Source organism: Salvelinus sp. IW2-2015, linkage group LG23 (genome assembly GCF_002910315.2).
Source record: "Salvelinus sp. IW2-2015 linkage group LG23, ASM291031v2, whole genome shotgun sequence".
Taxonomy (NCBI): domain Eukaryota; kingdom Metazoa; phylum Chordata; class Actinopteri; order Salmoniformes; family Salmonidae; genus Salvelinus; species Salvelinus sp. IW2-2015.
In genome coordinates, this window is record NC_036863.1 from 47,983,406 (window position 1) to 47,998,362 (window position 14,957).

At 41.7% G+C, this 14,957-nt stretch overlaps 1 protein-coding gene across 1 annotated transcript in view; it reads right to left on the reverse strand.

The window, feature by feature from the left end:
- Positions 1 to 14,957, reverse strand: part of elnb (elastin b) — a 57,022-nt gene that overhangs the window by 18,762 nt on the left and 23,303 nt on the right. The window contains exons 20-35 of the mRNA XM_023968626.2: positions 14,557 to 14,880; positions 10,839 to 10,871; positions 10,450 to 10,716; positions 10,062 to 10,148; positions 9,872 to 9,901; positions 9,512 to 9,685; positions 9,265 to 9,303; positions 9,009 to 9,110; positions 8,639 to 8,818; positions 4,818 to 4,880; positions 4,575 to 4,640; positions 4,453 to 4,485; positions 3,871 to 3,891; positions 3,735 to 3,761; positions 3,631 to 3,645; positions 3,414 to 3,437 (exon numbers count right to left, since the gene is read on the reverse strand). Of these exons, the coding sequence (XP_023824394.1) occupies positions 3,414 to 3,437; positions 3,631 to 3,645; positions 3,735 to 3,761; positions 3,871 to 3,891; positions 4,453 to 4,485; positions 4,575 to 4,640; positions 4,818 to 4,880; positions 8,639 to 8,818; positions 9,009 to 9,110; positions 9,265 to 9,303; positions 9,512 to 9,685; positions 9,872 to 9,901; positions 10,062 to 10,148; positions 10,450 to 10,716; positions 10,839 to 10,871; positions 14,557 to 14,880 (1,485 nt within the window). The remainder of the gene's footprint in view (positions 1 to 3,413; positions 3,438 to 3,630; positions 3,646 to 3,734; positions 3,762 to 3,870; positions 3,892 to 4,452; positions 4,486 to 4,574; positions 4,641 to 4,817; positions 4,881 to 8,638; positions 8,819 to 9,008; positions 9,111 to 9,264; positions 9,304 to 9,511; positions 9,686 to 9,871; positions 9,902 to 10,061; positions 10,149 to 10,449; positions 10,717 to 10,838; positions 10,872 to 14,556; positions 14,881 to 14,957) is intronic.

A 14,957-nucleotide genomic window follows, 5' to 3' on the forward strand; every position in this document is an offset into this window, starting at 1 on the left:
GTGAAGCATGGAGGTGGAAACATCATTCTTTGGGGATGCTTTTCTGCAAAGGGGACAGGACGACTGCACCGTATTGAGGGGAGGATGGATGGGGCCATGTATTGCGAGATCTTAGCCAACAACCTCCTTCCCTCAGTAAGAGCATTGATGATGGGTCGTGGCTGGGTCTTCCAGTATGACAACGACCCGAAACACACAGCCAGGGCAACTAAGGAGTGGCTCCGTAAGAAGTATCTCAAGGTCCTGGAGTGGCCTAGCCAGTCTCCAGACCTGAACCCAATAGAAAATCTTTGGAGGCAGCTGAAAGTCCGTATTGCCCAGCGACAGCCCCGAAACCTGAAGGATCTGGAGAAGGTCTGTATGGAGGAGTGGGCCAAAATCCCTGCTGCAGTGTGRGCAAACCTGGTCAAYYACTACAGGAAACGTATGATCTCTGTAATTGCAAACAAASGWTTCTGTACCAAATATTAAGTTCTGCTTTTCTGATGTATCAAATACTTATGTCATGCAATAAAATGCTAATTAATTACTTAAAAATCATACAATGTGATTTTCTGGATTTTTGTTTTAGATTCCGTCTCTCACAGTTGAAGTGTACCTATGATAAAAATTACTGACCTCTACATGCTTTGTAAGTAGGAGGAAAACCTGCAAAATCGGCAGTGTATCAAATACTTGTTCTCCCCACTGTATATACTAGGATTAATTTGTTTCTAATATATGTTAATAAGTATTGGTGGTTACGTTGTACAGGTACATTGTTATTGTTTAATTTGTTTAAAAAATAACACAACTGCTTAAAGCAAGTTAGATACAGTACGCTCTTATTTGTCATGGGTAATCAGATTGTTGATTAGTTTTCGGGTGCAAGCGCAAAGTATTTTGGTTTTACAATTCCAAATGGCTGAGACAGCCATGCAGTAATAGAATCATCCAGAAATTGTACCTGCATTAGCCCTAGACCAGGCAGGGTTAGATCACAACAATCACCATGTTAAAGTCCTGGACTAAGTGTTGGACATCACTTTTAACTCTTATCTTGAACAATGATGAGCATCTGGAAAATGAATTATTAATTATGTAAGCAGAAATCTTTGATTATAAAAGGGCTTATCTTTGCACTGGCAATGTATTATTATTAGTAGTAGTAGTAGTAAAACTGTGCAAACAAGCAGACCATCAGCGAACCAAGCAGCTTGTTTCCTTCTTGAAGCTATTAGTGGCGAATTCCGCCCAGTTCAGGCATACCTATATCAATGTCACATACTGCACTGGACTGACATGTTATGGTTAGCCCCAGTCACTACTGTACTGGCCTGGCATGTTATGACAAGCTCCAGTCACATACTGTACTGGACTGACATGTTATGTAAGCTCCAGTCACTACTGTACTGGCCTGGCATGTTATGACAAGCTCCAGTCACATACTGTACTGGACTGACATGTTATGGTTAGCTCCAGTCACTACTGTACTGTCCTGCGTGTTATGACAAGGCTCCAGTACACATACTGTAGGGAACTGACATGTTATGGTTGCTCCACGTCACACTACATGTACTGGCCTGGCATGTTGATAGCAACTCAGTCACTACTTACTGGCCCTGCGTGTTATGACAAAGCTCCCGTACATACTGCACACTTGAACATGTTATGGTAAAGCTCCAGTCATACTGTAAGGCTGAGAGACATGCTATGATTGGTATCGTTGCTCCAGTCACTACTGTACTGGCCTGAGAGAATGTTTATGAGTAAGCTCCCCAATTCGGCATATTCGCTCTGTGATCATTGGGCAGAAAACATGTCTATGGGGTCTAGCCTCCAGTCCCATACTGTACTCCGGGACTGACATAGTTATGGTTTAAGGCTCCAGTACATCCTGTACTGGGCTGGCATGCTTTAAGTATGCCTAAGCACTCACGTTCAGTGCACATACTGTAGTGGACTGACATGTTATGGTTAGCTCCAGTTCACAATACTGTACTGGCCTGGCATGTTATGTGTTGCAGAGCTCCAGTTTCACTACATTTGTACTGGCCTGGCGTGTTGTGACAAGCTCCAGTAACATACTCGGCACTTGACATGTTATGGTAAGCTCCATCACATACGTACTGGACTGACATGTTATGGTTAGCTCCAGTACACATACTCGTACTGGCCTGAATGCTGCTATGTGATAAGCTCCCAGTCACATACTGTACTGGCCTGAAATGCTATGGTAAGCTCCAGTCACATACTTGTACTGGCCTGAAATGCTATGTAAGCTCCAGTCACATACTGTAGCTGCACATGTTATCGGTAGCTCCTAGGTACATACTTGTATGGCCTGCATGTTATGACAGCTCCAGTCACATACTGTACTGACATGTTATGGTAAGCTCCAGTCACATACTGTACTGGACTGACATGTTATGGTTAGCTCCAGTCACATACTGTACTGGCCTGAAGTGCTATGGTAAGCTCCAGTCACATACCTGTACTGGCCTGAAATGCTATGGTAGCTCCAGTCACATACTGTACTGGACTGACTCATGTTTTATGGTAAGCTCCGAGTCACATACTGTACTGGACTGACATGTTATGGTTAGCTTCAGTCACATACTGTACTGGCCTGGCATGTTATGACAAGCTCCAGTCACATACTGTACTGCGGCATGAAATGTCTATTGGTAAGCTCAGTTCGCAACATACCTGTAGCTGGGCCTCGAGAATGCTATGGTAAGCTCCAGTCACATTCTGTACTGGACTGACATGTTATGTCAATGTCCAGTCATATGCTAATGACAATATCATGGCAAATTATGACCAGGTTCCAGTCACATACAGTACTGGCCTGTCAAGGCACAGAGCCTTCATTCACCTCCATCTTTACCACCAGAACCGATACCCAAACCAATACCACCATCGCCACCCGACACCAATACCCGCACCAACACCAGTACCAGAACCAAACCCCACACTAATCGCATCACCAGATAAACCTGACCCAGAACCAGCAGAACCAGAACTAGAACCAGTGGAATCAGAACCAGCAGAACCTGATGAAGAGACCAAAGGTTGAAAGAGATGAACCTGTTGTCAATGAGGTCATCACTCTGGAGGTACTTTCATGCTCCTCCCATGTCTTCTGAGTGTTGTAGAAAGACAAATAATCTACATTCAGTTTCAAACAGCCAATTCGACTGGATCAAACAGACTTATTTAGCAACGCTAGTTAAAACTCCACCTTTTCTCTTTGTATATTAGACAGTATGTTAGACGAGCATCATGTCCAAAGATATCAATATACAGACACACACACAGTGGTGGAAAAAGTACAAAATTGTCATAATTGAGTAAAGTAGATACCTTAATAGCAGAATGAAATGAAAGAAATAGGTATAAGTTTACAAATATGTGGTTATTCTATTTCTCACCTCCAGAGGGAACTCCTACCCCATCTGCAGCTCAAGAGAGTGAGAGGGAGGGAGAGGGAGAGGAAGCCGGATGGAGTGAGAGACAAATAAAGAGAGAGAAAGAAAGAGAAATAATACCTTAAGTCACATATGAATGCAACAGATATCAATAATTAAAAGGCTGTTAGTACATATGTATATTGATATCACAATTAACACAAAGACAACTGATACTCACCAACTCCAGCCCCAGCTGTATAAGACAAGACATGAAAGATAGTATTAGACTTCATGTAATGGTGACACAGACATCAAGATAATATCAATGCACCACATACTCACCACTGGGTTGAACAACACCAGCCGCAGCTGTATAAGACACAAGAATTTCAGATGTTGGCCAATGAAACCACACCTTATTGAATTCAGGATTAGCATATCATACGTATAGATAACGTCAGATTCTTAAATCACTTACTTTCTGGCACTGCAACTCCACCTACGGAACCAAATGGAAACATACATTTTATAAGTGAAACAATACTATGTACTGTACATCTGTTACATAATAGTGATAAAAGTTAGCATGAAAAGGGTTGAGAGCTAGATGCATATTGCCTTACTGGGTGAATCAGGGGCTGTGTCACTAATGATAATAGCGATGCCTGTTGCCAAAAGAGACAACAAGAGAACAATGACTATGGTCCTTGCAATATGCTGTAGAAGACAAAAGGGATGCGTGCCAAATTGCTCCCTATTCCCCATATAGTGCGATACTTTTGACAAGGGCTCTGGTCAAAGTAGTGCCTGGTCAAAAGTAGTGAACTATGGTGGGAATAGGGTGCGGAAAGCACACAAAGTATTATGGTATCATGTGTGCACATGAAGCCAGACAAAAACCAACTATTGGTACTTTGCACACACATCACTGCCAATGAGATTGCAGAGAGGATGCAGTGATGTTGGGGATGAAGCAAAGGTAACTTTAACACAAACAGTGCTCGTTAACAGATGCAGTAGAGACCTATTACATTCTCTCTAAAAGATCAGATGAACACACCTGGGATTGTTGTCCCTCCGAGCTCCGATTTATCTGTTAAACAGAAATGCATGTGTTCACACATACAACTAAAGCCCAAGACTGGGACTAGGGATGTTTGATCGGGTAGTTATCAGAAATACCTGGTTTTCCTCCAATGATAGGGATTCCTGTGTCTCCCACCCCTCCTCCAGCTGTGAGGCCGGTACCTGTCATGAGATGATAAAGGTGTTATAAGAATTATATAATGTCAAAAACATCACCTTAGACAGTATGCTTCTTCTCTAAAACCACTGTTGCACTGAAGTCAATGGCTAAATCTTGGTTGGCCAGAAATTGTTAGAATGGTTTTAGCAATAGGATTTGGCCTATCCCACCACACCCACCATCTCCTGGGCCACCAGAACTTCCAGATCCTTCTAGAACCCCACCGGCACCACCAGGCTCACCTGGTGGAACAAAGTAACTACAGGTAACAGCCAAAATAGAGGAAACACCAACATAAAGCGTATTAATAGGACGTTGGGCCAGAACAGCTTCAATGCACTTTGGCATAGATTCTACAAGTGTCTGGAACTCTATTGGAGGGATTCAACACTATGGTGTTGATGGTGTTGGAAAACTCTGTCTCAGGCACCACTCTAGAATCTCCCATAAGTGTTTAATTGGGTTGAGGTCTGATGACTGAGACAGCCATGGCATATGGTTTACATTGTTTTGATGCTCATCAAATCGTTTAGTGACTACTCATGCCCTGTGAATGGGGGATTTGTCATCCTATGGGGGTATAGCTTTGGTAGCCAAAATAATAACCTACCCAGCATTTTTATACATGATGGGATGCTCATTGCTGAACTGATTCAAGAACCACACCTGTGTGGAACCACATACTTGCTTTCAATATACGTTGCATCCCTCATTTACTCAAGTGTTTCCATTGTTTTGGCAGTTACCTGTACTATGAAAACTGGGAATGTTTCAAATATTAATGGAACGAATGACACATGCAGTGACATTCCCAGTGTGACATAGCAAACAAAAAAGGGAGAAAAGTGTTTATATTGGACATCCTAGATATTATTTAAACATCCATTGCAAAGTTATGGCATGTGTAACCATGCATTTACTGTAACTGTTAATGAAAACCTGCTCCAACAGACCAAATGTAAATATCTAAATTCCACGGAGGCACCATCCAGAGTACCTCCAATACTGTTACCTCTGTCCACATAAACCTAGGCAACATCCCAAATGGTACCCTATTCCCTACATAGCACTACTTTTGACCAGAGCTCTGTGGGCCATGGGCAAAGGTAGTGCACTATAAACTGTAGGTTCTCTCCCCAACCCTAATTTAGCGCACCTGATTCTAATAATTAGCAGTTTGATCAACTGAATCCGGTTAGTTACAACTGGGGTTGAAATGAAAACCTACAGGAAGGTAGCTTTCAAGCCCTAATATAGTGCCTTCAGAAAGTTCAGACATCTTTACTTTTTCCAAATTTTGTTGTTACAGTCTGAATTTAAAATGGATTAAATTGATTTGTTTGTTTTCTACATTTTTACAAATTAATTAAAAATGAAAAGCTGAAATGTCTTGAAACAATTGTATTTAACCCCTTCGTTATGGACTCGCTCTGTGTGCATTATTTTTGAATGACTACTTTTTTTTTTTCCTTGTCTCTCTTTGGGGAGGCAGGTAGCCTAGTGGTTAGAGCGTTGGGCTAGTAACCGAAAGGTTGCAAGATCAAATCCCCGAGCTGACAAGGTCAAATCTGTCATTCTGCCCCTGAGGCAGTTAACCCACTGTGTAATAATCATGGTGTTTAATCAGCTGCTTGATATGCCACACCTGTCAGATGGATGGATTATCTTGGCAAATGAGAAATGCTCACTAACAGGGATGTAAACAAATTTGTGCACAACATCTGAAAGAAATAAGCTTTTTGTGCTTCTGGAAAATTTCTGGGATCTATTAAATTTCTGCTGATGAAACATTGGACCAATAATTTACATTTACGTGTATATTTTTGTTCACTGTAAATAGTGTGCCAACTTTTTTTGCTAGAAATATGCAAATGTTTAATGGCAAACAGTTCAGAGGTTTTTTTCTGCCAGAAACTTGTGGCAATCATATTTAGAACCATAGAAGAAAAATATATTGGAATTGGAAACCTAGTGAACTAGCTTTCTACCAAAGTTGTGCCTGATAACTTGTTAATAAATTGTCCTAATAAACCTAAAACTCGTTAGGTATTTGATGCCTGGTTAGCATTGTCATGTTTTTATGGTATAGAGTGAAACACATTTTGTTACTGGGTAGCTAGCTAACGGCTAGCGCTTAGCTAGCTAAAGTTGGCTATTATAACTAGCTAACTAATGATTCGATTGATATCTTAAAGACATATTTTTAGATGAAGACGTTGCTGTCTTTAAATACCAATATGGTAGCGTCACTGTTCAGTAACGTTAGCATGTTTATTAGCTAGCACAACAACTAAGGTAGCAACTATATGAGTTGACATCTAAACAAAACTACTCTTTTGCGGGTTGGATCCCCTTTCCCTACCCATGGTGTTGGAAGAGGCTGCATTGGGAGGGGGATGCATCAACACCCTGGAAAGATTTTTGTGGTACAGTAAGACTTTTTTTTATTGATAAATATGTGTATTGTCTTCAAGCTTGATAAGGTAAGAAAATGCATGTATTGTTCTCAAACGCCTATACATTCATTCTTTGTAACAATTAGATCTTTCGTTGCTTTAAACTAGGAGCTCTCTCTCTCTCTCTCTTTCTAGAAGCAATCAGTTACCAGGCAAAAAGACAGATTGAAGCTTTCAAACGGAGGAAAGCGAAATATGTGTGCACCAGGTCAAGACTTCCTTGATGTAACTGAGATATAATTAATTTTGGAAAAATAATATAAATAGCTATATTAGGCATAACTCAATTTTATGTTGCTTTTCTTCCACACAAGCCTTATACACCCAAATCAGGAATAAGAGACAGCTAGTAGACAACTGGCTCTTCATCACAACGTTCATTAGTTTGAATCAATTGTGTTGAGGCTTGGCTGGAGAAAAAGCTTGTATACTGTGGCTCTCTAGGAACGATTTAGCCACACATTTAAGATTTAGTAGGCCTAAGTCCCACTTTATGCTAGCTACATCGTTTGTCTATATAGAATTTATACAAGGCAGAAACATTGTTTCCTTGCTGAAAAATATTTAGAATATCTGTTTCAGTTAGAAGGAAAGCAACATCAAGGCAACTTTGTTACAGCTCAACCAGTTTTTCCAAAGCCTAACCCACCCATTAGCTGGTGAGTCTACCTCTTATTAAGATGTCAAAATATGAAATGTTTTAGGTACTTGTTTTCTATCTTAATTTTGTTTTGTGTTCTCTGATTGTTCCAGTGCATGCATTCAACAAGCTTTGGATGAAGGACTCCAAAGTTCACTTAAAAAGGCAATAGTTCTGACCTGGGTTTGATTTTGTTTTAATTGTTTAAATTGTGTTTATTCTCTTTTAAACACATTGGTTGAAAACTTATCGCTCAGTTATATACTGTCCTAAGTTTAACATCCCTACAGTGTTCACATTTCTCTCATGTAAATGTTGTAGCTATGTGAAAGCATTAAATAAACAATGTATTTGGGAAATATTCAGTCTTTGCTCTTTTCTTCATTAGCATGCTGATGATTTCAAGGTTAATATTGTAACACTTGGCATTATGTTTTAATTGTAGGATAGATAAGAATTTGATTGGATTTATTTGTATATGTTAAGACATTGGATACATGTTGTTTAGTTTACTCTATGAGAAACAAGTTCATTTAAAGCTATGTGTGGTTGGTTTTATGTAAATAAGACATTTCAATGTGAAGTCATCATAAATCTCATCTAATTTGCATATTCAGAATGAGTTTGAAACAAACTTGCAACAAACAGTGTTCTCCACAAGTTTCCCAGAATTGTTTGCCAGATGTTCACGTCGTCGCAAATTTGGCACAACAGTTTAGTGAAAATATTATTTTCTGTAAGGGCATGCAGCAGGTAAAGAGAGATGAATAGATGCCAGAACCAGTTCAAACAGGATTATTCAGTTGAAATGAATTGAAATTAAGTCGACTCAAACTTTGACCCATAAAGATTTGAAATTAAGTTAACTCAAACTTTGACCTATAACTCAGATTATGTACCCTACCTCCTGCTCCTGTGCCTGCTCCTCCTGCGCCTGTCCTGTCTCCTCCTGCTCCTGTCACATTGCCATCTCCTCCTGCTCCTGTGCCTGCTCCTCCTGCGCCTGTCCTGTCTCCTCCTGCTCCTGTCACAGTGCCATCTCCTCCTGCTCCTGTGCCAGGGCCAGGTGTAGGTCCTGCACCTCCTAAGTAACAATAGAAATAAGTCATCATCATCCTCCTCCTCGTCATCATCAGACCGGATAACGAAGGATAGACCCTCATCGTATTTATCAGGTTTGCCTCCAGCTCCACTAGGCACACCTGCAAAACAGATAAACCATTAACTCTGCCCCTTCCTAGACTCTATCCCTAACAGTACCAACTTGACCGTACCTCCAGCACCTGTCCCAGCTCCGGTCCCAGCCCCTGTTCCTGTCCCAGCCCCTGCACCTCCAGCTGCCCCAGCACCAAGGGCCCCTCCTGCCCCACCTGGTCCTAGAAAAATAAACAAAGGCAGTTCATATGTCTGCATCTTTCCATCTGAGAGAGATGATGGGAAATGCAGCAGCAAGGTAGAGTAGGGGTAATGGGGAACAGCTTCACTTGAATGCAACAGTGCAGTATTCTGGAAAACAAAACCCATTCTCACCGTATTTGTCTGCCTTAAATCCAGATCCAGTACCGTAGCCTGCAGATCCCAACCAAACACACAGAGACCAGTGTCAGACATCAGAACATACTGATACAATACACTTACCCATTGGTCTTTCTCTGTACTTATAAAGTACATTTCATGTACTTACCAACTTGTCTTCTATGTAAAGTAAAGGTCAGTGAAATGACCCAAACTAACCCATCTATATCCTCTCCACCCTCTCAGCTCTCCTCACACTTACCCCTTTTCCCCCAGGGAGAACCCCTGTACCCTCCTGGAAGCCCACCTGGCACCCTTCCTGATCCTGCTCCGCCCCCGGGTCCATAGCCACCTGGTCCGGCTCCAAAGCCACCTGGTCCGGCTCCATAGCCACCTGGTCCGGCTCCATAGCCACCTGGTCCGGCTCCATAGCCACCTTTGTATACAGAGTGTGTTAATATTTGGATGTGACGATATTGTATCATCTGTTTTGCTGGAATGTGGTGTTGCAGTGTGATTATATGTACACTTTTCAGTTGCTACTTAAATTGTGGTAGTGCAATAAGTAGCTTTGAGAGGAAAAGTCGATATTGGTGCTAAATAATAGGCAATATTTTCTCACCTGGTCCATAGCCACCTGGTACCCCTCCGACTAAGGAAGTAAGAGGTAATCCCCAGATTAAAGTTAGACATTTTCTGGACATCGATTCAACTTTATATTCCCTTAAAGGGATAGTTCACCCAAATTACAAAATACCATATTGGTTTCCTTGGACAACGTACGACCAGACTGACAAGACAAATAAACTCACATCCTTGTCCAGCTCCTCCTCCAAGGACCCCACCGGCCCCACCAGCACCTCGTCCATATTTAGCAGCTTTTGATCCGGCTCCATATCCTGTAGAATCATAGCGACCCTTTTCACTACAGAATGTTGAACTCAAAACCAACAGAAAAAAACTGCCCAACCAATGCCATTATGTAGGAAGCTTGAAGCCCAACAAACAATGTTTTCACTGGAATACACAACAAGGATTCCCAATCAAATAATTCCCCCAAGTCCAACTATTATTAGTTGCCTTTATTTAACCAGGTAAATCATTGAGAACATAATCTCAACTAACAAGGAACGCTGCTTTGTAAATAGCCCCTATATCCCAACCTGTCCTAGGGAACCCCTGGCTCTGCTGTTGACTAACCTCTTCCAGGTCCATATCCGGCCCCAGGGACTCCTCCTGCTCCCTGACCGTACCCAGCTCCAGGCCCTGTTCCTGCTCCATACCCAGCACCAGGCCCAGCTCCGGTCCCGTATCCACCCCCAGGCACTCTTCCTCCTGCCCCTGCTTCCCCTGCTCCTAAGGCGCCTCCTGCCCCTGGTCCGTAGCCTCCTCCTGGCAGACCTCCTCCTGGGGCACCGAATCTCCCACCAAGGCCTCCACCCGGAGCTCCTCCACCTCCTCCTGGACCTGGCAGGACAACACAGGAGGGGTCAGGGGTTAGGGTTAGACAACATAAATATGGCAGCCATACTGTTTTGTTTCAAGGATTTTAACATAAATACTCTCCACAAAGAGAAAATAAGGATTACCGTATTTCAGAGACTTAGCCCCAGCAGGATATCCTGTGAGACAGAGCACATGATGGGAGACATTTAATGATGGGAGACACTTCGTTGGTCCTATACCAGTCAGTGTCAGAGGAAGGCCCTAAAAATGGTTGAAGACTCCAGCTACCCAAGTCATAGACTGTTCTCTCTGCTAACGCACGACAAGCGGTACCGATGCACCAAGTCTGGAACCAACAGGACTCTGAACAGCTTCTAGCCAAAAGACTGCTAAATAGTTAACCAATTAGCTATCCAGACTATCTGCATTGACCCTTTTTGCACTAACTCTCATCACATACACTGCAGCTGCTGCTGCTGCTTATTATCTATCCTGTTGCCTAGTCACTTTACCTCTACCTATACAGTGCCTTGCAAAAGTATTCATCCCCCTTGGTGTTTTTCTTATTTTGTTGCATTACAACCTGTATTTTAATGGATTTATATTTGGATTTCATGTAATGGACATACACAAAATATTCCAAATTGGTGAAGTGAAAAAATGACTTGTTTCAAAAAAATAAACAACTGAAAAGTGGTGCGTGCATATGTATTTCTATGAAGCCCCTAAATAAGATCTTGTGCAACCAATTACCTTCAGAAGTCACATAATTAGTTAAATAAAGTCCACCTGTCTGCAATCTAAGTGTCACATGATATCAGTATATATACACCTGTTCTAAAAGGCCCCAGAGTCTGCAACACCAATAAGCAAGACGCACCATGAAGACCAAGGAGCTCGCCAAACAAAAGTTGTGGAGAAGTACAGATCAGGGTTGGGTTATAAAAAAATATCTGAAACTTTGAACAACCCAGAGAGGAACATTAAATCCATTATTAAAAAATGGAAAGAATATGGCACCACAACAAACCTGCCAAGAGAGGGCCACCCACCAAAACTCACAGACCAGGCAAGGAGGGCATTAATCAGAGAGGCAACAAAGAGACCAAAGATAACCCGGAAGGAGCTGCAAAGCTCCACAGCGGAGATTGGAGAATCTGTCAATAGGACCACTTTAAGCCGTATACTCCACAGAACTGAGCTTTACGGAAGAGTGGCCAGAAAAAAAACATTGCTTAAAGAAAAAAATAAGCAAACACATTTGATGTTCGCTAAAAGGCATGTGGGAGACTCCCCAAGCATATGGAAGCAGGTGCTCTGGTCAGATGAGACTAAAATTGAGCTTTTTGGCCATCAAGGAAAACGTTATGTCTGGCTCAAACCCAACACCTCTCATCACCCCAAGAACACCATCCCCACAGTGAAGCATGGTGGTGGCAGCATTTTCGTCCACAGGGACTGGGAAACTGGTCAGAATTGAAGGAATGATGGATGGCGCTAAATACAGGGAAACCTGTTTCAGTCTTCCAGAGATTTGAGACTGGGACGGAGGTTCACCTTCCAGCTGGACAATGACCCTAAGCCTACAGCTAAAGCAATGCTCAAGTGGTTTGAGGGGAAACATTTAAATGTCTTGGAATGGCCTAGTCAAAGCCCAGACCTCAATCCAATTGAGAATCTGTGGTATGACTTAAAGATTGCTGTACACCAGCAGAACCCATCCAATTTGAAGAAGCTGGAGCAGTTTTGCCTTGAAGAATGGGCAAAAATCCCAGTGACTAGATGTGCCAAGCTTATAGAGACATACCTCAAGAGACTTGCAGCTGTAATTCCTGCAAAAGGTGGCTCTACAAAGTATTGACTTAGGGGGGTGAATAGTTATGCAAGCGCAAGTTTTGTTTTTTTGTCTTATTTCTTGTTTGTTTCATAATAAAAAAGATTTAGTATCTTCAAAGTCGTAGGCATGTTGTGTAAATTAAATTATACAACCCCCCCCCCAAAAAATCTATTTTAATTCCAGGTTGTAAGGCAACAAAATAGGAAAAATGCCAATGGTGGTGAATACCCTCGCAAGCCACTGTATGTACATATAAATCCAACATTGTTATCAGGAACTATTCCAAAAGTTAGAAAAACAGCTTATGTGCTGCCACTCCATAAGGCAGGGAAAGTAGTGAACTTGATAATTATCGTCCCATCTCCAGGCTTCCACGTCTAGCTAAGATTTTCAAATATTTGGTAAATATTCAACTTCACTCTTATATCTGAGAATGGTATTTGGAATATAAATCAATCTGGATTTAGGCCAGGGCACTGCACTATCACAGCAGGCACATTAGTTGTTAATGATATTGTCAATGCTTTAGACACTAAAATCAAATGTGCTGCTTTGTTTGTGGACCTGTCAAAAGCTTTTGATACTGTTGATCATGCTATTTTATTGAACAAGTTCTCCTAGATTGACCTGGGCTCTGATGCCTGCTCATGGTTTCATGATTAACTCAGTGACAGAACTCAGGCCATCTTGATTGATCCAAATTTCTTGAACATAAAGGTGTTCTGCAGAAGTAGCTACCAGGAGCTGTTCTTTTCACAATTTTTATGAATGCTATTGGTCAATCTGTAAAAAATGTAACATTTCATCAATATGCTGAATATACTACTATGTACGCAATTTCCCCGACTGCTGACCTGGCTGTGACAAGGCTACAGTTCGATTTTGTAGCTATACAGGAAGCCCTTACTGATTTTAAAACTTGAGCTTAATACGGGCAAAACTAAATACATGCTGTTTTCAAGTTCTCGTAAGATTGTCTCTGCTGGATTACATCTTCACTCATTATCGGATGGTTCTATAAATCAAACAAGTCCCTGCATACAAATACCTTGGTGTGTCGATTGACAATGATTTAACATTAAAAAAAACATATGAATGAGCTCGTTAAGAAGCTAAGATTAAAAGTGAGCTTTTTCTACAGAAACAGATCTTGCCTCTCTCTAGTCAGTAGGAAGCAGATTGTGCAGTCAACCTGTTCTTGATTATGGTGATACTATTTATCAAAGTGCAGCTGCCACTACTCTTAAACCCCTTGATGCACCCTTCGTTTTATCACAGGAGACAGTTTTATTACTAATCACTGCATTCTTTACCAAAGGTTGGCTGGACTGTTAAAGGTTAAAGTCACGTACAGTAGATCACATCATTACGCTCTTTTGTTTATAAAGCCCTGCTCCACAAGCTTCCAACTTACCTGCCTTTACTGTTAAGAATTAAAACTTCAAGTTATCAAACCCGTTCACAGGGTTAAATAACTCTGAAGTCTCCTTTGGTGTCTACAGAGTTAGGTAAATCAGCCTTTCATTTCCTTGTTTGGAATAATCTCCAAAATACGCTTTGATTGGATGCTTCTGTGTTCCTAGGGCAATTCAGACAACTGTCAGAGGATTTTTATAARGAAGAATGCATTTGTTTTAATTGATTGTGTTTTGTACCTTAATATGTTTTTAATGTGTATATTGTGTTTATTTATGTTAATCTATACTTGCCTATTGATACACTTGTTTTGTATGGTGCAGGGCTCACTTGTAAAAGAGACTTTAGTATCAATATGACTTCCCTGTTGAAATAAAGGTAAATAAATATATCTAACTCATTTACCTCGTACCCCGTGTATATAGACAAGTTATTGTTACTCATTGTGTATTTATTCCTTGTGTTATTATTTTTTCTATTATTTTTCTGTTTTTCTCTCTGCATTATTGGGAAGGGCCTGTAATGAAGCATTTCATTGTTAGCCTACACTTGTTTACGAAGCATGTGACAAATCATATTCGATTTTTTGACCCACTGGTTTAATGTACCTCCAGCACCAGGTCCGTAACCAGCACCACTACCAGGTAAACCAACTCCGGGTCTGTATCCACCACCAGGCACTCCACCAGCACCAAGCCCAGCTCCAGGCCCTGCTCCCTGGCCAAGTCCAGTCCCAGCACCCACTCCTGGTCCATAACCACCACCGGTTCCACGGCCAGGACCATAACCACCAGGGACACCTCCACCACCACCAAGCCCAGATCCGGGCACTCCACCCTGGCCTACTCCAGTCCCTGCTCCCCCTCCTGGTACTCCTCCAATGCTGGCTGCCTGTCCTCCTCCTGGGGTCCCAAGGACACCACTTAGCATACCTGTCAGTGGAGACATTGATTTTCCACTCTATTAAAGTATTATACCAGATGGTACTGTATGCATACAAATAAATATT